Below are 24290 nucleotides of genomic sequence, written 5' to 3'. Positions count from 1 at the left end.
TGGCATCTGACCACCTACAACGTAGTTAGCATAATATACATACCACAGATCAACACCTGTATTACTAGCAACTGCAAAGAAGGAATCATCAGGAAAGGAATCGTCAATAGGTAAAGGATCCTCTCCCTCTTGCTGCGGTAACTGTGACAGGTGATCAGCTACTACATTTTCTACGCCCGTCTTGTCTTTGATTTGTAGATCAAATTCCTAGATGAGGAGTATCCACCTCAACAATCGTGGCTTAGCTTCCTTCTTAGCAAGAAGGTATCTCAGCGCTGCATGGTCCGTGAAATGAGTAACTTTTGAACCTATCAAATAAGAGCGAAATTTCTCCAGCGCATAAACAACAGCTAATAACTCCTTCTCAGTAGTGGTATACTTCACTTGAGCCTCATCCAGAGTTCGGCTCACATAGTAAATCGCGCTCAAAGCTTTGTCTTTCCGCTGGCCTAACACCGCTCCTAGTGCATAATCACTGGCATCATACATGATTTCAAATGGAAGCTCCCAGTCGGGAGGCTGGATATTCGGTGCTGAAATCAAGGCCTGTTTCAACCTGTTAAAAGCAGAAAGACACTCACCAGTAAAAAAAAAGGGGCCATCCTTCAGTTACAACTGTGTGAGTGGTTTAGAAATTTTAGAAAAGTCCTTGATGAACCCGCAATAAAAGCCAGCATGTCCAAGGAAACTCTTCAGTCCTTTAACATTGACAGGAGAAGATAATTGCTTAATCACTTGCACTTTTTCTTTATCCACCTTGATGCCCCTATCAGAATCTAAGTGCCCTAAGACAACTCCCTCGTGGACCATAAAGTGGCACTTCTCCCAGTTAAATATAAGGTTAACCTTAATGCAGCGCTGCAACACTTTATCATGATTAGATAAACAGTTATCAAAATTACTTCCATAGACACTGAAATCGTCCATAAAGACCTCAATAATAGACACTATATACTCAGAAAATATCCCCATCAAGCACCTTTGAAAGGTGGCAGGGGCATTACACAAACCAAAAGGCATTCTACGGTAAGCAAAAATACCTTGAGGACAAGTAAAAGTAGTCTTTTCCTGATCCTCCGGATGAAGAGGGATCTGAAAGAACCTTGAATACCCATCTAAATAACAGAAAAACTTATGAGAGACTCACCTTTCTACCATGTGATCAATAAAAGGAATGGGGAAGTGATCCTTGTTCGTGGCGACATTCAGCTGTTTATAGTCTAAGCACATCCACCAACCAGTCACAACTCTAGTAGGTATCAATTCATTTTTGTCATTCTTAATCACAGTAATTCCTCTTTTCTTTGGAACCACCTGAACTGGACTCACCCATTTAGAATGGCCAACAGAGTAGATTATACCTGCATCAAGTAGCTTCATAACCTCCGTCATCACAACATCCTGCATCTTCTGATTAAGCCTGCGCTGACCTTGTCTTCAAGGCTTGTGATCTTCCTCTAGCTCAATCTTCTGCATACAAATATCAGGACTGATGCCCTGAATATCCTCCAATGAATAACCCATCGCTTTCCTGTTTTTCTTAAGAACAGCTAACAGAGCGGTCAGCTGCTTATCATCAAGCTTAGCATTAACAATGACCGGATACTGGTCAGTATCATCTAAAAATGCATATTTAAGATGAGAAGGAAGAGGCTTACGTTCGGGTACCTTTACCTCAATTGCGCAAAAAGTGTTTACCAATTGTTCTACCATCTCTTCTTCAACGTCGGTGAGTTCACGCTCATCTATCGCAGCTTCAAGCAGATCCAACACAGCGTCATTGTTTTCCGGTTTATCTGCACACTCATCTAACAACATCAAAGCTTCCAGTGGATCCTTTATCAAGGAATATGACCAGAACTCATAAATAGACTCATCAACGATATCAACTGAATAGCAAGTATCCTCTATCATTGGTCTAGCAAGTGTACCAGGCAAACTTAAAGTGATAGCGTTATCCCCCACTACAAGAGTCAAACGCCCTTGTTTAACATCTATAATAGCCCCAGCTGTACACAAGAATGGTATTCCCAATATGATCGGGGTCCGGGTATCCTCAGCTATGTCTAAGACAATAAAATCTACTGGTATAAAGAACTTGCCTACCTTGACAAGCACGTCTTCTAGGATACCTAACGGCCGTCTAACCGATCTATCAGCCATCTGGAGGGTGATATTGGTCATTTTAAGATGACCCATATTAAGCTTCTTGCAAACAGAGTAAGGCATGACACTAACACTGGCTCCTAAGTCACAGAGAGTCTTATTTATCACTTCATTTCCTATTACACAGGTAATAGAGAAACTACCCGGGTCTTTCGTTTTGGGTGGAGCTTTATTAAGAATCAGATTGCTATACTCTTCCATAAAGGCAACAGTCTCAAATTCACTGAGCTCTCTCTTACGCGTCAAGATATCTTTCATAAATTTTGCATAAGAAGGTACCTGGGTAATTAACTCGGTAAAAGGAACGGTCACCTGAAGATTCTTGACCACTTCCACAAACTTACCGTTTATCGCTCGACCTTAGCATCTTTCAGACGTCCCGGATAAGGAACTCTGGTAATAGTAAGTGGGTCTGTGACTTTATCTTTACCTTTGTCTAAACGTGGCATCTCCGCAACAGAGGAAGATGACCCAGCAGCGTGTTTAGACTTCAAAACACCGTCTCCGCTATTGTATGTACTCGATCGAGAACTATTTTCACTCGATCGAGAACTTTTCTCATGAGATCTGCTCGATCGAGGAACACCATCCTCTCGATCGACGTCTTCAATTTCGGCACCTCTCGATCGAGCACTATTTTCACTCGATCGAGAGCTTTCAGTGGGAGAACTGCTCGATCGAGTACCCAGCTCTCTCGATCGAGGACTTTGACGAGGATCAGCAGCGTCTTCGTCAATTTGCTCTTCCAAAACCGTTTCCGGACTTTCATTAATAGATAAATCACCATTTTCCGGCATTTTTTGTCCATCATAGGTAAGACCACTTCGAAGATTAATTGCATTAATCAGGTCGTAAGGAGGTAATTGACTTGCTTGGTTCATTTGCTCAGATGCAAATTGTATGAATTGATCCTGCAATTTCTTCATAGAATCCTCATTTTCTTCTGCATTTTTCTGGACTTGTAGTGCCAAAGATTGCACCAAGGATTTCAAATCCGCTATCTCTATATTTGTAGAAGAAGATTCATCTTGATGCGGCATTGGATCAATAGGACTAGAGATACTTGGCATGGCTTAATCTTCATAAAGTTGGGAGAACGGGATTCCTTGCTTAAATTGTTGATAAGCATGGACTCGCTCTACTTTTGCCATACACATGATCGGATCATGTCCTTCCGTGCCACATCTACCAGAAATCACCTCTTGCTCAATCATAGCATGAACCTGTTCATGATCACCCGAATTTTGTAGAATCTCCGAATTGTCACACCTGTCATTAGGAAATTCCACCTTAGCTACAAGTGATTCACCTTCTCTTTCATTCACTCGCCTACCTCCTTTAGGATTCCCATACTTAGCTACATGAATGGCCATATCTTCAATAAGATGTCATCCCTTATTATCTTCAACATTTTTCTGAAATCTCCCTTTAGTTGCAACGTCCAATATAGCTCTTTGATCGGCATACATCTCATTATAAAATTGGGTGCATAAGAACCATCGTTGGAAGCCATGATGAGGTACAGAGCGAACTAGCTTCTTGAACTTAGTCCAAGCTTCACTCAAATCTACAGTAGCCATTTGTGTGAAAGTAGTGATTTGGCCTCTTAATGCGTTGGTGCGCTGTGGTGAGAAGTACGTTCTGTAAAAGGCTAAAGCTAGGGAATTCCACTCAATAACATCAGCAGCTTCCCTATCCAAATCTCTCAACCAATCCCGGGCGTCATCAGTCAAAGAAAAAGAAAAAAGAATTTCCTTAACCCTATCTTGTGTCACCCCAGCAACTAGAGGAATGGTGGAGCAGTAATCACTGAACAACTCCATATGCTTGCACGGATCTTCACCAGCTATTCCCTTGAAAAGATTCCTTTCAACCAACTGAATGTAGGATGGATGGATTCCAAAGGTCCCAACATCTGTAGTAGGAAGCAGCGCAGGAAACCTTTAGGTAGAGAATTTATAGTAGGTTCAGAGTGACTGGCGATGTTAGGCATTTTAGCAAACGAAGTTGTAAGAACAACAAATATAACAATGCCCTCTTCTAGGACGGATTACCTGCAAAAAAATTATGGCACTAGAGAAAAATATGAGATAAGTCTCAAGGAATGAATTCCTTGAGACAAGAGACAAACTTAATATAAAGCAAACAAAAAATCACCGTCTCCACGGAAACGGCGCCAAAATTTGACACGGCTGTCGCAACCCTATCAAAAATAAACCAACCGATCTCTATAATATGTAGTAGAGGAAGTCGGGTATCGAATCCACAGGGAGATGGGAATAATGTATACTAAACTAAGTCTGTCTAAGTAACCGTTTCTTGGGGGTTTGATTATTTTGATTCTAAACTATGGAGATTAAGGGAGAAGAGACATTAATGAAGTAAACAATAAATTCCGATGAAAATACAGAGAAAAAGAGATAGCTAGGACGATCGGTTCACCATGGGTTTTTAGGGGTCCAATCTAGGGTCAAAGGTCAGCATACGGTTTGCAAGGTAGTGAAAGTACAAGATAGAAAAACCTTTTTTTTCTTTTAAGTCTGAGGCGTGTGGGAGATTGGACATGCCATTTAAAAAAGACTAGTTTTATGGAAACGCTCTCTTATGAGTTAACAAAGAAACCTCATCAATCAACCAATCAATCAAGATATATATATATATATATATATATATATATATATATATATATATATATATATATATATATATATATATATATATATATATATATATAGGATCCTATGAGAACCCTCTTCCCATGAGAACTGTGAGAACCTCATGTTCAGAACCTTTGTACCGAATGCACAACAATATTATACTAACAGTTCATGACCTTTGTACAGTAGGTACATAGAGTTGCACTATATTATATACTCCATCCATTATAATTATTTGTTTGCATTTGATTAAAATCACCCACACAAAAAAAAAAAAGACAATCAAATGATTAAGACAAGGAATAGTATTCTTATTTTTTTTTTGGTTCATTAAAATCAAAAGTTTGTATTAACATGATTACTTTTGTCAGCTTTCTAAGCGGAGAGAAAACTTCAGCTACTTGCTTTGTTGCAAGAAGGTACTTTTGGTGAACACTAGAAAAAATACACATTATTATAAAACCAATGCACTCTAATAACTAAAATAACTTGTTAGTGGGTAATTTTGGTGAACACTAGAAAAAATAGCAATGAACTCTAGTCACCAAAGTTAATAAACATTATTATTATTATAAAACAAATGAAAGGGGTGAACACATGGTATCAAACTGCCGAATCAATAGTGTTTGTGGTACGATCATGAATCATGGCGTTGATTCGTTTCTATTTGTACATCCGTTTTGTGTGCATTAATGGCGGTGACAGTGGCCGTGGATCGACCTTATAGCTCAACCAATAGCCAGCTATGCCAGTCAAATTTTATACCGTATCTCCAAACTATTTATTTAAGGCGGTTTACATATTGGAAATATTGATACGTTAATTCCCTCGTTTTTACTGATACATTGATATATAAAAGAAGTGTATCTCTTCCATATTTCTTTTGTCAGCTTTCTAAGTCATGGTATCAAACTCGAAGCACATGATTTCAGTGGTAACAGCTCAAATACAATAACTATTGATCGTCATGTGCGCTTATTATGTTTGATTCTAAATTCTAAGACCAAATAACAGCTGAACAAACGAACTTTCGATTCTAAGACCATATAAAGCCAAAAGACACACGGTCAATTCCAAGTACCTCTCGTACAAAGGTTCTGAACCTTTAGTATAATATTGTTGTACTTTTAGTATAAAAGCTCTAAACACGTGGTTCTCATGGTTCTCATAGGATCTCAACCCTATATATATATATACATGTATATATATATATATATACATATACATGTATATATATATATATATACATATATATATATATATATACATATATATATATACATATATATATATATATATATATACATATATATATACATGTATATATATATACATATATATATATATAGTAATGGGATCATGTGAGTATGACTCATATATTTGAGGATTAATACCTTCATAGTATTTAGGGCGGACCAAATAAGGGCAAATTAGTAATTTCACCCAGCCACTATATAAGCCCCTTTTTATCAGCCAAAACCGTCATTATCTCACAAATCTCATTCTCCCTCTAACTTCTCTCTACTGTAACTCGTTTTTCCATTGTCGAGCTTGGGAACCCTAGAATTTAGGCATGATCTCGGTTTTTTCTTCTCATTCTTATAAATTATCATACTATTTCAATCATATTCGTGTTGTCATGTACGTTATTGTTGTTAATTTTATCTTTTATGTTCTGTTTAATTTGTAATTTCAGCTTTAAATCACATATTTTTCGTTTTTTCGTGCCTATGTTTCGAATTAGTAGTCATCTTACTGCGTTTCTTCTATTATTTGTTATTTTCAGTTTAATTTTGTGTTTTCCTAAATTCGCTACGTTTTTTTTGGATTTCTAGGTTTTCTACTCTAATCTCCGCTTATTCAATCATCATCCCGATGTCAGGTACGTTATTGTTCTTAATTTCAGCCTTATGTTCTTTTTATTTTGTACTTTCAGCTTTAAATCACATGTTCTTTTATTTTTCGACAAATATTCCCAATTATTAGTCATCTTACTATTGTTCTTATAATTTTTGTACCTAAAAATATTTTATGTGCATCTTAATTCTTATTTCATGTTTTACGTTTTTGTTTGCCCTAAGATTAAGTTTTCATATTGATATTCTTACGAAATATGATTGTTGTGTATGAATTGTCTAATTTAGTAAAAGCTAATGGGTGTGATATGCATGTAGTCTCATTTTGTGTCTTACCACAAGTGTGATATTGTTTGACATAATTTGTGATATTGTTTTCCAGAATTTGTGATATTGTTTAGGGGGATATGTAACATTGTTCAGTCACCTATGTGATATTGTTTCCTTACTCCATGCGTGATATTGTTTTACCGAATATGTGATATTATTTTCTCGAATTTGTGATATTGTTTAGCGGGATATGTAACATTGTTCAGCCACCTGTGTGATATTGATTTCCTTCATATCTCTTAACTTTTACTTGTTTGTATACATTGTACTTTTGTTGCTACTTCTTGCCAGATCCTACAAGTACTGTAACTTCTTCTGCCCCTAGCGATATTCATGAGTCTGCAATTACCTCTAACGATAGTAACGATATTATTGAGTCTTTAATTACTTCTACTGTACATATTGAACCACCTGATGGACCTAGCTCTACTCCACATGTTGAACAACATTCTGTTCCTTCTTGTGTGCATCAACTTCTTTTGGACTCCACACCTGGTGGTAGTGAATTGTGGACAAGGAAAATGGTACTTTCGTTTAAACCTCATATTGGAGAGTTTTTTGGGACCTTGGAAGAAGCTATTAGTTTTTATGGTGTGTATGCAGAAGCATGTAGGTTTGAACCTAGGAGGTCTTCCCAAAAAAGGTCTTATTCTGGTGATGTACAGTATAAATTTGTTGTTTGTAATCGTGAAGCTTTTAGAGATCGTAAGAGGAAGGCTATTATTTTACATAGTGGAGAGGAGCAGGCAACTCCCAAGGCATTTAATATTAGAAACACTAAACTAACTAGGATTAGTTGTACTACTATGATTGAGTTTCGCTATAATGGGGATGGGTATGTTGTTTTCCAGTTTCGTGAGTGGCATAATAACCGTCTTTGTTCACTTAGAAATCAACAATTTCAAAAAAAACACAGGCACCTCCATCTTTACCATAGAAAGACAATTATTGATCATTCAAGGGTTAATCAAGGCCCAACAACGGCATTTAGAAACGTTAAGGAATATGTAGATGGCTATGAAAATGTTGGAGCTCAACTGGTTAATTTTAAGAATTTTGGAAGGGATATCAAATGTTTCATAGGAGACCAGGATGCTTAACTGTTTATTAACCATTTCGAGGATAAAAGTGATACCAATGAAGGTTTTTACTTTGCTTATGAGGTGGATTCTGAGAATGTTTGGTTCGTGCGTTTTAATGTGATGAAGAGTCTCGTAGAAACTACTCTTTGTTTGGTGATTACATCATTTATGATCCAACTTACAGTACGAATAAGTATTGTATGGTTTTTACTCCTTTTACTCGGGTAGACCACCACAAAAGGTCAGTTACTTTTGCTGCTACATTGCTATTTCATGAGGATGAAGACTCGTTCAAGTGGGTCTTTGAAAAGTTCCTAGATGCTATGGGTCAGCGAGAGCCACATTGTATCATTACTGACCAATGTGCTCGAATAGAGTTGGGTTTGCGTGCGGTTTTCAAACATGCTAGGCGCAGATATTGCATGTGGCATATCATGAAAAAGCGCACTGATAAGGTTGGACCTGCAATATCGAAAGAGACTGATTTTGTGAGCCGTTTGAATGCTATTGTTTGGGATGCTGAGTTAGAACCTCTAGAATTTGAAGAAAAGTGGTCTCAGTTGGTTAATGAGCATAATCTTGAAGTTAATTCCTGGTTGTCAACCATGTTTAGAAAAAGGAGAAAATGGATCCCAGCTTATTTTCGTGATATTCCTACGGGTTGTCTATTAAGAACAACTCAACGATCTGAGAGTCAGAATAATTTTTTCAACCGTTTTGAAAATGCACATGGTACACTTGTTGAATTCTGGATGCGGTTTCAAAGCGCCATTGATGGACAACGTCATAGTCAAAAGCAACTTGATAGAGACGATGATTGTACTCTTCCACAATTATCTACTTCTCTTAAGTTGGAAGCTCATGCTTCCAAGCTTTATACACATTCTACTTACGCAGATTTTCAACTAAAGCTACTGCTTCTATTTGTTCCCTTTTTGTTGGTGGCTTCCCACCTGCCAACGGTATAGAGGTAATTGGTATAGCTGATGCTAGAACGCAGAAGACCTATCAAGTCGTCTACAATTCTACAACCAATGATGTTGAATGTTCTTTCAAGTTGTTCAACATAAAGGGTATTATTTGCAGACACATTATCTGGGTTTACTCCGGGAAACAAGTAGACACTTTGCCTGATAAGTACATCCTTATGCGGTGGACCAAGAATGCACACTAGATCTCTCTTTATGGCTTACATTGTGAGTTAATAGACAACTTTGATGCCACTAATTTAAGAAAGTTGGAAATGTGCAAGTTATGGTCAGAGTTTTATGCAACTATCAGTGTGCTCAAGAATGTGCCTAACAATGAGATCACTGATCTTGCTGACACATTGAAGCAATTTAGGGTCAAACTCAATCCGCAATCAGAGTCAATGACCAAAGAGCAGAAGTTGGAGATGCTTCTTGGATGCAGTTCCTCAACTGAGGTAAGGATTTTACCACCTCGCCAGGCAAAGAACAAGGGTAGTGGGAAGAGAATGATCTCCAAAAAGCAACAATGTATAGCCAAAGTGGAGAAGCCTAAAAGGCTTTACAATAATTGCAAACAAATGGCTCACCATGATAAGCGTAACTATCTTATGCTTTTGTACCCGATGCCGACAATAATTTATGCTCACCATGATAAGTCTGTGTATGATTTCTGTTTTATGAAACTTTATATATGGTCTATGGTCACAAGTTAGAAACAATATCACACGTTATTAGAAATAATATCACACCTTATACTAAACAGTATCACTATTTTCAGGATAACAAAATGTGATATTGTTTATTATGGTCACGAGTCAGAAACAATATCACACGTTATTATAAATAATATCACTCCTTATATAAAACAATATCACTGTTTTACCATATTTTTATATTTTTCAGGGGAGTTCAGATGCAGATGATGCTGATGATGGTTGATCGGTTGAAGGATTTTTCTATTGATGGCGCTCATTAAATATAATAGCAGCAAATAGACGACATACTTTATTACTAGTATATTATATACACCACAAACTTCATTATTAGAGTATTGATTATACGTTATTTATATAGAATATACTCGGGTATAATACTAGTTCATTTTATTCGTCTCAGTTGTTTTATTTTTGTATTTTTTGTGATACTGTGAAACAATATCACACGCTATATTTAATAATTTCACATCTTACACTAAACAGTATCACTACTTCAGAAGTATTTTACATGCCTCTCGTTTTTTGTGTGTTGTCAAAATACATCACACCGAGTGTACAAAAATATCACAAATTGTTAAACAATATCACGAACATCAAAATAAAATATCGCAGTTTATAATAAACAATCTCACATTTTTTTAAAACATCATTATTGTTATTTACATTTATTATGCCTCTGCAGTTTTTGTAAAATAATATCAACTTGTGTATACAACAATATCACAACATTCTAAAAACAATATCAAAGTAAGATTTAAAAATCCATACCCACTGTTTTTTTAGAATCAATACCACAAAGAAGTATGATATTGTTTAGCAAACTGTGTGATATTGTTTAGCAAACTGTGTGATATTGTTTCACAGTGTTAAAATCTCACAAACTGTGAAACAATATCACAATACAAACATCAAAATAAAATATCGGAGTTTATAATAAACATATCACATTTTGTTTAAACATCATTTTAAAATCCATAACCACTATTTTTGAGAATCAATACCACATAGAAATATGATATTGTTTAGCAAACAGTGTGTTATTGTTTAGCAAACTATGTGATATTGTTTTTATTATTGAGAAGCAATATCACAACAATTATAGCAGAATATCACACGACACTTGAAAGAATATCACACTTTACCAAAAGTTATATCAGACCCAAAAGAGCCATCACTATTTGTTTACAATTATAAAAAGTTTACCATTAGATTCCTTGTCCTACAAACATTACATCCGGAATGTTTACCATTTGTTCCAGTTACAACTTTGTGCTAACAAATCTAGTAGTCCTAATTCCTTCCTCTACCTCTACCACGATTCTTAGGATTTGCAACGGTCTTTACTCTACCTCGTTTGTATGTTATTGTGGGCTCCTTTCTACCATTTCACCATCTCTTCCGGAATCAGCTCCTCTGTAAAGCAAATACATAATAACAGTCAATTAATATTTCTGGACACTTTTTATTTTTGTACAACAATAATTATAGTCAGCCCTAATTCCTTTCTACCTTTTTGCATAAAAAAACTGTAAATGTTAGGTTTTCGTTTTTACCTTTTCCTAGGAGATTGCCGAAGAATTGGCAATTCTGTGTTAATAATCGGTATCCCAGTACAATCCTTCTTTGCTATCGGTGGAACATCTTCTTTATTTGTCTCCTGTTGAACAACATCGGCCTTCTCTTTTGTCGGAACTTCTACATTTGGTACTTCCTCCTTCTCAACAGTTTTCTCCTTCCCCTTTATCTTTCCACCCTTCTCTTTTTAATTTCCGTTGTTCTTTCTCTTTTGCTTTAATGTCTTCCAAAGTTCCTCCTTTCCAGCTGAAAATTCTTTTACCTTTTCGATCAAAAGTGTCCTGTTCTCATTTATGTTAGCTAAAAGCAATGCTGCTGCCATTTCTAGCCAATAGTTTCGCCTATAAACTTTTTGGTTCAAGTTGGCTTCAAACATCTCTCCCTCATACCGAATCATGTGCATCATTAAGAAGTTTTCAGACTCAGAATTATTCATCTCTGTCTTTTGCCAAGGGAAGTTGATGTTGACAGTATCAAACGTTATTATTTCATCCGCTCTTTCAATATTCTTCTTTGCTAGGTAGTCACTCATGTGCTCAGCCTACAATATTAAGCAAAATCATTAGTGATAATTTCACAAACACTCAAATCCATTATTTCAATGTTAATATACACCAATAATATAAATAAATATCAATTAATCATACCACCAAATCTGCAACTTTGTATATTTGTGTTTTCTCCCAGTCGGCATACTTTGTGTTGTCCTGTACATCCACTGTCTCGGTTTTGAAATTTATACAAGCACATAAATAATGTTCTTTCCATACCATTGGAATAAAAATTAGATCTGCTTCCAGGTTACAGGGAACTTTGTTTCTTCGGTTTTTATTTCCTGTTGTGTATATATATGTTAAAAGTCCTATTTTGTTTTAAAGATTTATTACATTTAATCAAACTAAATTGACAGCTTACCTTGTGTCGAATCCCAAAAAACATTAAACTTGTTTCACATTTTTCTGTGTGCTCAATGTGGTTCAGAATTAGCGACCAACATTCAATCACATTGCTACTAACGTGCACATTTGGAAGCAACGACAATATATCGTCTTTGACAAGGTATTGATCATTACTGAAGCTGGCAACCACCTCACTGCTCCAAACATTAACACAAAACAAATTAAAATAGTACAAACAATATCACACCACTCTAAAAATAGTATCACACCATTAAAGAAACAGTATCACAAAAAATAGCAGTACTGATATATTCATAGATTTTAAAGAACCATACTCTAATGGGAAAATGTGGTCGTCCAATAGGCAGTAGGCAAGCACTTCTTTCCTCATGGTCAACATCTTTGCACACAGTGACTTGTTAGCCTTCATAAACCTTGAGACGACCTCCAACTTAGCATCTGCCACACCATAGTTGTACGTCCTTCCAAGGCCATCTGATTTCCCCCTCCTACCGCTTCCTACGACACTAGCAGAACCATCTTCTACCAACAACAACAACAACAACAACAACATCAGAGCCTTAATCCCAAAATGATTTGGGGTCGGCTGACATGAATCATCCTTTCGAACCGTCCATGGGTGAACGCACGCCTCAAAATGCGAATAAAAAAGGGAAGATGAAAAACAAAAAGGGAGAACGAAAATGTAAAGTAAAGTCAAGGTGAACTAAGGGGTTTTAAAATCGAATTCCGTCTTTCTTTTACAAAAACTTAAAATTTAAATCGAGAGAAAAGATTAAAACGATTTTTAAAAACCGAAATAGAGTTAATTTTCCGGAATGAACCAGGTAAAATCTATAAGAAAGTGGTTGTTGAAAAAGTGTGTAATAAAGGAGAGAAAAATAAATAAATTAATTTCTTTAAATCAAATAAATAACAAAACACTAAATCTGTCAAAAAAATATCAAATACTAAAAATCCACATGTATCCTTTCCCTCCATTGTGCCCTCTCTGTCACCATACTCTCCTCAAGCCCCAGAACTCTCATATCGTGCTCTATCACTCTCAACCATGTCTGTCTCGGTCTTCCTCTGCCTCTAGGGACCTTTTCTGTTCTCCAAGTCTCCAGCCTCCTAACTGGTGCGTCCATAGGTCTCCTTCTCACATTGCCAAACCATCTTAGTCGGTTTTCCATCATCTTGTCCTCTATTGGCGCCACTTTTACCTTTTTCCTAATCACCTCATTCCTTAACCGATCTTTCCTTGTATGTCCGCACATCCACCTCAACATGCGCATCTCCGCCACACTCATCTTTTGAATGTGACAATGTTTCACGCCCAACACTCGAGTCGTAAAGTAGGCGCCCTAATTGCCGTGCGATAAAATTTTCCCTTTAATCTTTGGGGCATATCTTTATCGCATAGAAACCCTGAAGCACTCTTCCATTTCAACCATCCCGCTTTAATTCTGTGAGCCACATCTCCGTCTAACTCCCCATCTTTTTGAATAATAGATCCTAGATATCTGAAGAAATCCGAACCCTCAACAACATTCCCATCGAAAATAATACTCCCCGCCTCTGTCGATCTCAACCCCGCCACCTTAGTGAACTGACACCTCAAATACTCAGTCTTACTCCCCGCTCACTGAACCCACGAGTCTCTAAAGTCTGCCTCCACAATTCCAACTTTCTCTCCACCCCCTCTTTTGTCTCGTCAATCAACACAATATCATCAGCAAACATCATACACCAAGGGATGTCGTCCTGAATATCCCTTGTCAACTCATCCATAACTATAGCAAAGAGAAAAGGACTAAGTGCGGAACCTTGATGCACCCCAATGGTAATAGGAAATTCTTCCGTTCTCCCAACATTAGTGCGAACACTTGCACTAGCCCCCTCATACATGTCCTTTATGAGGTCAATATATTTTCGCGACACACCCTTTCTCGCCAAAGCCCACCAAAGTACTTCTCTTGGTACCCTATCATATGCCTTTTCCAAGTCGATAAAAACCATATGCAAATCCTTCTTCTTGTCCCGATGGTATTCCATCAACTGTCTCATGATAAAAATCGCATCCATAGTCGATCTCCCGGGCATAAATCCAAATTGGTTTTCCGAGATGTCTACATATCTCCTAAGCCTTTGCTCGATTACCCGCTCCCACAACTTCATCGTATGACTCATAAGTTTAATTCCCTGATAATTGGAACACTCTTGGACATCACCTTTGTTCTTGTACAAAGGGACAAGAGTGCTTTTCCTCCAAGCCGATGGCATCTTGTTGCTCCTCCAAATCTTGTTGAAGAGCATGGTTACCCATTCAATCCCTTTCTCCCCGAAGCACCTCCAGACTTCTATGGGTATACCATCCGGTCCCTCTGCTTTCTTTGACCCCATCTTCCTTAACGCCTTTCTAACTTCACTCTTTTGTATTCTACGCACAAATTCCCGATTAACCATGCTTGGTGTTACCTCTACATCCCCAAAACCTTGTTCCTGATGTCCATTGAATAAATTATCAAAGTAAGAACTCCATCTAGCCTTTATCTCGTTATCCTGAACCAGAACCATCTTCTACCATGCTAGAAAAATATTTATTTTTGTTATTGAATACATAATGAGTATTTATAATGAAAATAAGTCAGTGTTAAAAAAAATAACCTTTTATTTTTATACGGGAGTCTGAACATTCTTTTTCCCACGTTTTCCTCTCTTGTTTTTGTTTGCTGCTTTCCTTTTCGTCGGCAATTTAGGTAATAATTTTCCTTTGATGGCATTAAGGTTTGCGACCTTCCTCAGGACCTCACTCCTACTTTTATTTAAATCACTCAAGACGAACGTCGTTGCAACCGCCCCCTATATAACTGTCTCTTCTTTTCATTGTTCAGTTCACTTTTAAAATCCTCACCCGCAAAAAAATCATGTGAAACATCATGAATAATCCGCAATCCAGGTTCAACTCTTTTGTTTGCCAATCAAAGGCCACATTTGCCAACACGTAGTCCTGTACTTTTTGCCCACTTTCATTACCTTTAGTGTTGAGGTAGTGACCATAAATACTCCCCTGTAGATGTTTATAGTAAATAACTATCAAATTTCAATCTTAGCTAACAAAATCATTATATCCTTAGTTCTTATTTTTAATATAGTACTTACAGTTAAATGAGCCAGGTGTACATGCTCCTCGTCTTGGAAATTATCATAGTCTCGGTTATCCAAGTAGAATATTTTCTACCTCTTGAAGTCAATACAGACGCAAATGTAGTGATCTTGATATAGCAAAGGTATGAACACCTATAGAAATATTATTAAAAAAAATAACAAGTGTTATTCACAGAATATATAATACAATATCACAAGTAACGAGTAACAATATCAGAGAATATATAATACAATACCACAACTAAAATATTTATCTGATTTAAGGAACAATATCAATACTTACTTTTGATAATATCACATAATATAGTTAACAGTATCACAACTAAAAGTATTTTTAAATTCTTACCATATCTGAATTCAAATTCAGTGGCTGCTTATACTGAGTTGGCCATATATCCCATGTCCTACATACGTCTTCATTAAGTCTTGCCATTTCATCAACATCTTCTTCATCTACAAGTAATATTTTCTCCATAGCACCCTGTTGTTCATAAGAGAACTGATTAGTCTAATTGACACACTTTTTTACACTACGTAATTTAAAACACAAGGAACACATGAAGTTTATGTTTTCCTTACCGAGTGGGCAAGGCCATAGAAAATCCTTGTCGGTCTGTTGTTGTCGTTTTATGCCATTTGGAACTGATTGAGCAATATTGCCCATGACTCAATAACCACAGCTTCTACTTTAGTGTTAGGCAACAAAGACTCAATATCGCTCTTTGGTATGGCATGGTAAATACCGAAGTTGCACACAATCTCTCTGTACCATTTTCCAAAAAAAATTAGCATATTAGTTTTAAAGTATTATTATGGAGCAGATTAATTTATGTCTTACATTGAAAAAATAAACTTACGACTTCTTAATTTTATGATTCGTAATGAAGCAATAATCCATGACATCCTTCCGATGCTTCAAGACAGTCTCAAATAAATGCCCTTGTCTGAACATTGAATCTGAGACAAGTTGAGCATCCTTTCTGGCAAACCACAGTCCAAAGTACACCCCAAGTTATGAGGTACTATATCTGCTGAGTCAAGTACTTTGTTCATGTTTTCTTTGTCTGTGTGCAGCAAGTAGTCATTGATGCTCCTCGTTCCCGTTGTTTCCAATTAGACATTTGTTACAACCTCCATCAAATGAGTCTCCACACTTTTATCATCATTCCTTTCCCCGGCCACTTTTCCACTGCCTTCTGTGTATGGTTTCTTAGTATCCAAGTCCTTATCAATTTCAGCCATATCTGATACATTTGTATTCCCATTACCTTTTTCAGCCTCTCCATCAATGCCATGCACATTCATTTTCTCAACATCTTTTTCAATTTGCTCGTCAACATTTGGTACATTGTCAACATTTTTCTCAACACCTTTTCCAATTCGCTCCTCAACATTTGGTGCGTTGTCAACATTTGTTGTATCCTCATGCCTTTTTCCAGCCTCCTCATTCATTTTCCGAACCTCTTTTTCAATGCCCTCATTTGGTGTATCAGTGTTAACCTCCTCAACAGTCTTGGTTCCTCCTAAACCAACATTGAATACACTTTCATCAAGCTGAGTCAACACATCTGTCTCCTCATTTATTTTTTCATTCTCTTTTTCAATGCCCTTTTGATTAAGTGTCTCACGATTCAACTCTTCATTGAATTCCTTTGCAACGGCACTTCTTACTCCTACACCAATATTGGATGTTACATCGTTCAAATTTGAATACAAGTCATTATCCAGCCCATCATCTTGGTCTCTATCATCACCATTGTCCGAGTTAGTAACATCATTGCTGTTCATCATTGCATCCCAACTCATCATCACTGTTCTGAAGATCTTTATCCGTACATCCACCATATTTTTTGTGCAATTCTTTGTATTGCACTTTAAACATTTCAGTACAAATATCAAATGATGGTAGCCCTTGTTTTGCTTTCTCCATTTCATATGACCTCGCTATCAACATGTCTATTAAGTTATGATAGCCAAGATCTTTCATGAAAGGCAGCGTTTGAGTCTCTGATGTACTGTTTTCAAGATTATCAGCCTCTTCTTCAGTAGCGTGTTCTTTAGGATCAACATCTTCAGCACCATCTACCTTGGCACCAACTTGTGTAAATGTAGTTGGTTCACCCATTGAATTTTTTGCTTTCATAGTGATGAGCTTTCTCATGTTATGTACGTACCTACCAATGACCAATTCATTGTCCCTCTTCATACGTAGATAAATTTCATGAGCACTCTGCCAAATTATAAAATAAATATATTAAACAGTAAGATAGACTCTTTGATATGTGATAATAAGGACATGTCAAACAATAATTAGGTTATTAAATATCAATATCATAACAATATCAGAGCATACTAAAAACAATATCAGACAATGGCAGAAACAATATCACAATAATCTTTTAATCAATATCACAACAATTTTTAAATAAATATTATTTGCTTTTAAAAACTATATCACAACTAACAATGAACAATATCACACAATTTATTTAACAATATCATAGATAAAATAATTATCAGATAGCAAATGTTTTTAGTAGTGCTTACATCCGTTGCCCTTGCTCTAATCTGTTTATCAGTTTCAACACCACTAGGCAACTTCACCATCATGTACCCCTCTTTTGTTTCCACTTCAGCTTCAGCGTCAGCTTCATGATCAGACGACTGCGTAAGTCTTATCTCTTGTCCTTCTGAAGAATATGGGGTGTTTTTAGGGTCTTCTTTTTTTCTGACAGATGGGGTACTGAATCTTTGATATTGGAGCATTCCCCAAAGATCCAGTTTTTTTCTCATCATCCACTCTTTTTGACAATTTTTTATCGTCCCAATGTTGGATGAGTGGTAAAGTGTGTGGCAAAACATCGCCCTTAAAATCAAACCTATGCATATACGCTAGCATAAGAACTATTATGCATCCGCTGACAGCTGACTTTGCACCTTCTTTGAACACCTTTGTCAAATATGTATTCACACAAATCAAATTGGCTTATTCTTGTCACATACTCAACAGCCTTTACCAGTTTCAAGTCCAGCGATTTATTTGAAGACGGTGCTAGGAAAATAGACATGCTGTAAATTACGAACATTCTTTTAAATTCATCTCCAGCATCATTACATTCCATCAATTTGTCATGCACATCCTTGACCATAATTGGAGCGGAAGTAGTCTTCAATTCAAACTTTGCCCTCCATGCATTTTTCAGCTTAGTGTCCATCACATCAGTGGTGTTTCCCATGTGAGCAACGTCCACTTTAACACCTTCTCGATGAAGTTGAAATATGTCACACACATCGTCTTTTGTCAACAGAAAATCAAACTTTTTTGTTTTGAACATGTTGCATGTGTAGTCTAATGCCTTCAGAAGCAACTTTAGAATTCCATGTGGAATTTTGTTAGTTTTAACTCTAACAATCTACAAAACCTAATATCAGAAACAGCCCTTTTTTGTTCTTCATTTAAGTTGCTAATAAACTCAACCAACTTTAGTGGCCTACACTTAGTCTGAAATGGTTGTCCCTTCTTTTTTTTGACCTCAGGTTGCTCTACCACAACATCTTGTATCACCATTTCGTCTTCTTTGCTTTTATTTTTATTAGTAGACTTTGATTTCTTTGTTGATGGTTGTCCCTTTTTTTGGTTGAGGACAAGATGTTTTACAACTTCATCTTGTATCACCATTTCATTGTCTTTACTTTTATTTTATTAGCAGCCTTTGACCTCTTGGTTGGTGGTTGTTCAACCTTATCATTTGTTGATGGCCTCTTTCTGCCGAATGTTTTCTCAAGTTTTTGTGAAGCTGTCAAGTCCATTCTGCTGAATCAATATCACACTTCATTAGAAATAATTTCACACCTTATACAAAACAACATCACGATTTTATGTCACTGGTTATAAGTATTTTTAAAGAAGTATAATATTTTGTATTTCTGTGAAACAATATCCATATTACAACTTATCAAAATCCATGAAGATTGAGTACCACTAATTTTCACATTCAATATCACAGCATACAAATTACAGTATTACAAGTTTTTCTTTATCATAGCCAACACATATATCAACATTACTCATTTTACTGAACAGAAATAATCAATTCCTCAACTGCATTGTCAAACAAATTCAATTCAGTAATATGAAACTGTAATTGTGCACATGTACCATACGTTTAACCTTAATTTTCGCGATTCAAACAATTTGAAACCGTAATTTTCACAAATAAACAATTTTCAACCTTTTCAAGTTGAGAGGGAGCAATTAAACAGTTTTCAACCCTAATTTTTCACAAATAAACAATGTTGCACTTTCAATTTCACAATCGAATAGTGTTGAAAGCTAAATTTCGCAATTGAATAGGTTAAAACCTATTTTAGTGGATTAAATCAATACGAAATCCTAATTTTCAAGTTCGAACAATGTCGAACACTAAATTTCACAATCGAACAATTTATGAACCCTAATTTAGGAGATTTAAGCAGAAAAACATGTAATTAACAACTGCAACAGAAAAACATGCAATTAACAACAATGAATTTGTACAATTATATGAAAATTATCGGAAATTAACAAAGTTTAGCAAAAAATTTCATACTTAAACTAACAACTGCATAAATACTCGATTTTAACAATTATTTCACTAAAATTCAAGTATTCGAGAGAATTAAGACAGAAACTGTAACTGATTTCTACTCAAAACGCAATTGTATTGAACAATGATTAGTATTTGTTCGTAAATTGTTAGTGATTCGCCAAAATAATCGAGAGTTCTTTGGTTTTTTTCAGCTTTTAGAGAGAGAAAGTGAAGAGTCAAAAAAATTGTCGCGCGTTTATGAATTTTGAACAAGTGAGCGTCTTGTTTTTGTTACCTTATTTGAAAGTGATATTGTTTAGCATAATGCGCGATATTGTATTTGTTACTCAATCCTCAAATATATTTGTTAACTTTTAAATTTTTTTTTTTTTAAAAAATCTAAGTTGTGATATTGTTTAGTATAACCTGTGATATTGTATCTGAGTTTGTGAATCCAGTAAAAGAGTATCACAAGTTATACAAAACAATATCACACCTTACGATAAATAATATCATTGGTTGTACTAAACAATATCACGAGTTATACTATACAATATCAACGCAGGGTTCTAAGCAAAAGATACATCACCGGCTAACTTATGGACAACCGGACAAGGACAATAACCCATTAGATTGCGGGAACAATTATATTCTGGGCAGTTGAAAAATCCCCACTTTTCTTCAAACCTGCGTTGCAATTCTATTATTCTATTCGATATACGGTAAAGTAAACCCTAAACCCCCAAATTCATACATTTCTATTCAATCGATCCTTCAATTATGGCTTTCCCAACTACAATTCAATACTCTCCTTTCAAATTTCCCCTTCAGTTGAAACATGATTCCTATAATCTTCCTCGACCGTCTTTTAATTCGAATTCACTTTCTTTTAATAAACAATTGGTATTAAGAGCTAATGCTTCTACTTCAATTGATTATTCCAGCGTTTTTGCGCCTGATAAATCATCCACTCTAAAAAAAAGTAAGTAAATTCGTCTAGGGTTTGATTTAATTTTTCTGCAAATTTGGGGAATTTTAGATATTAGTAGTTCATTTATTCGATGCAATTCTCGACGCAATTTTCATTTTGTTTCGTCTGGAAATAGCTCAAAACATAATGATCATATTGATTAGGGTAATTCAGCAAACATAATGATCATATCTTCCCTGCCACTCGAAATTCGTATCGAAAACATAACAATTGACGCTAGAATGCATTCTGATTACTTTTGTTTGCTGCAAAATTAGAAATAGGAAATTAAGTTTGTAAAGGAGGGAGTGGATATGTTGCTTCAATTCTTTATTTGATCGATTTTTATCGATTTGTTTTGATAGAATGATAATTGGCAATGGAAATTCAGTGACAAGTCTATCAAGTCTATCAAGATTTAAACACCACCCAAGTCAGCCAACAAGTCGAGGGAGCCTTTGGCCTGATTAAGCCTTCTTTATTTGCTTTCCTTAACTACATTAGAAACAAGTTCGTGATACTGTATAGTGTAAGTTGTGATATTGTTTCGTGTGATATGTGATATTGTACCGTTTACACTAAAAAAAAAAAAATTGGAAATTTTTTTTTTTAAAAAAAAAATATGTGATATTGTTATGTGTAATGCGTGATACATAAGTGGACTCATGTGACTCAAATATATAGGTGGACTCACCGGATCTTGCCTCTCTCTCTCTATATATATATATATTAAAGTTATATACTGCATTAAAGTTATACACATGATATATAAATTTTTGAAATTTAAATATTATTTTTTTAGATCTGACGTTTTTTATTTCAATTATTGTAGATCTACCACTTTGCTTTGGTTTTTATTTTAGTTTTCGTGTTATTTCACATTTTTTATGGGCTATACGACTAAAGTTATTGGTGATTTTTTGTTAAATTTTAATGACATTTTTTGTTATATATATATATATATATATATAATTTGTTGATTTAATTGGGCTATACGACTAAAGTTATACAATTTACAACTAAAGTTATACAATTTACTACTAAAGTTATACTATTTATAATTAAAGTTATACTATTTACGACTAAAGTTACACAATTTACAACTAAAGTTATACTATTTATAATTTTTTGTTATTTGGTTTTTTCTTAGATTTACGGTTTTTTTTGTTAGATTAACGGGTTTTTGTTATTATGGATTAAAGTTATTTTCGATTTTTTTTGTTCTTGTTATTGTTGGTTTTTTTAGATTCCAATCTTAAAGTTCAGATGGTCTTTTTTTTTTTTTTGCAATATTTTTTTTTTTTGAGCATTATAGTTTCATGTCCGTAGTTTTGTTATTATGGATTAATGTAGTATTGTTTAGTTTGTTTCTTCTTCTCATTTGTTTTTATTTTTTAGATTTAAAATTTAAACTTATATGTACAACTTCAGTGGTCATTGTGTACAACTTTAATACCCTTATGTGCAACTTCAGTGATCATTGTTATTTGGTTTTTTTTTATATTTGGTTTTTTCTTAGATTTACGGGTTTTTTTGTTAGATTAACGTTTTTTTGTTATTATGGTGGACTATTTACGACTAAAGTTATACCATTTTAACATTAAAGATTAAAGTTATACAAATATGGACTAAAGTTATACCCTTCAAACTTTAAAGTTATACAAATATGGACTAAAGTTATACAAAAATTGACTAAAGTTATACAAATAAGGACTAAAGTTATACAAATATGGACTAAAGTTATACAAATATGGACTAAAGTTATACAAAAATAGACTAAAGTGATACAAAAATGGACTAAAGTGATACAAATATGGACTAAATTTATACAAACAATACTTATATAAATTCAAATTTATAGTGTGTTGGTTTTATTTGTTATTTTTTGTTGTTATACTTATTTTTTTTTTTCATTTGTCAACAAAGAGAAATGAGAAATCAAAAGTTATACTTGCATTGAAGTTACACACATTTCTACTGGCGTTATACATTCGTTGGGTAGAAGTTATTCATATCGTTACTAGAGTTATACATTCATTGAATAGAAGTTGAACACATTCCTACACATTCTTACTAGAGTTATACATTCGTTGAGTAGAAGTTACTCATATTGTTACTAGAATTATACATTTACTGAGTAGAAGTTATACATTTATTGAGTAGAGTTATACGTTTTGTATAATTTTAGTCCATTTTGTATAACTTTAGTCCTTATTTGTATAGGTTTAGTCCATTTTTGTATAATTTTAGTCCTTAATTGTATAACTTTCGTCTATATTTGTATAACTTTTGTCAATTTTTTGTATAACCTTAGTCCATTTTTGTATAACTTTAGTCCATAACAGTATAACTTTTGTCAAATTTTGTATAATTTTAGTCCATTTTTGTATAACTTTAGTCCATAACAGTATAACTTTTGTCCATACCTGTGTAACTTTAGTCATTTTATATCATTTTTATATAAAATGTAAAATATAAGATTAAAATCAACAAATTATAAGAATTTTTATATAGCTAAGATTAAAACAACAAATTTTATGAAAAATATTTTAGTAGATCTTAGATGAAAAAAAAAGTATCTCACAAAAAAAACGAGATTTAAAACCCGAAATCTTAAAAAAAAAAAACACGTATAACAAGAAGAGATTTGAAAAGAGTAAATAACAACAAAAATTAACAAATAAAATAAACCGACCCCAAACAACAAATTAAACACAAAATCTGAAAAAAAAAAAAAAAAAAAGTGACGGAAATAACGAGACGCAAAATATGGAAAAAAAACAACGAATTTTTAAAATTACCGGCGGCAACGGTGGTGGTGGCGGTGGGTGTGGGTGTGGGTGGCGGTGGGGTGTCGGGTGGGGTAGTGGTGGGTGGTGGTGAATGAAGAAGAAATGAATGAATGATTTATTTGGGTTTTGAATTTTTTTGGGTTTTGATTTGTTTGGATTTTTGAATTTTTGGGTTTTTTATTTATTTGGATTTTTTGGATTTTTTTTATTTATTTGGATTTTTTGGGTTTTTTATTTTTTTAGGTTTTTTTTTATTTTTTTGGTTTTTTTTTGTTTGGGGTTTAAGAGAATAGAGAAGTGAAATGTGTAAGATGAGAGGGAAATGGGTGAGTGAAAAACAAATATATAGTAAATTAGTGATTAATTAGGATAGATTAGTGAGGGAGGAGAGAGATGGTGAGATTAACCATTAAACACACTTTTTGGGGATTGATCTTGACCATCCATTTTCACTATCCAAAGGCTCTTAATAGAACTTATGGACTTAAAGGTATATGGTGGACTTACATGATCCTTCTCATATATATATATATATAT

At 34.8% G+C, this 24290-nt stretch overlaps 1 protein-coding gene across 1 annotated transcript; it reads left to right on the top strand.

Annotated features, from left to right (window-relative positions):
* Positions 1 to 5177: 5177 nt before the first annotated feature.
* On the top strand, positions 5178 to 10038 carry LOC141629587 (protein FAR1-RELATED SEQUENCE 5-like). The gene is made up of 9 exons (XM_074442563.1): positions 5178 to 5242; positions 6659 to 6705; positions 7301 to 7844; positions 7926 to 8049; positions 8131 to 8192; positions 8276 to 9053; positions 9149 to 9228; positions 9325 to 9723; positions 9966 to 10038. Exons 1-9 carry the CDS (start codon positions 5178 to 5180, stop codon positions 10036 to 10038), a joined length of 2172 nt encoding a protein of 723 aa, XP_074298664.1.
* Positions 10039 to 24290: the final 14252 nt, after the last annotated feature.

The sequence above is a fragment of the Silene latifolia genome, chromosome Y, assembly GCF_048544455.1.
Source record: "Silene latifolia isolate original U9 population chromosome Y, ASM4854445v1, whole genome shotgun sequence".
Classification (NCBI taxonomy): domain Eukaryota; kingdom Viridiplantae; phylum Streptophyta; class Magnoliopsida; order Caryophyllales; family Caryophyllaceae; genus Silene; species Silene latifolia.
Note: the sequence above shows the minus strand (reverse complement) of the source record. Positions and strands in the feature narration are given on the sequence as shown.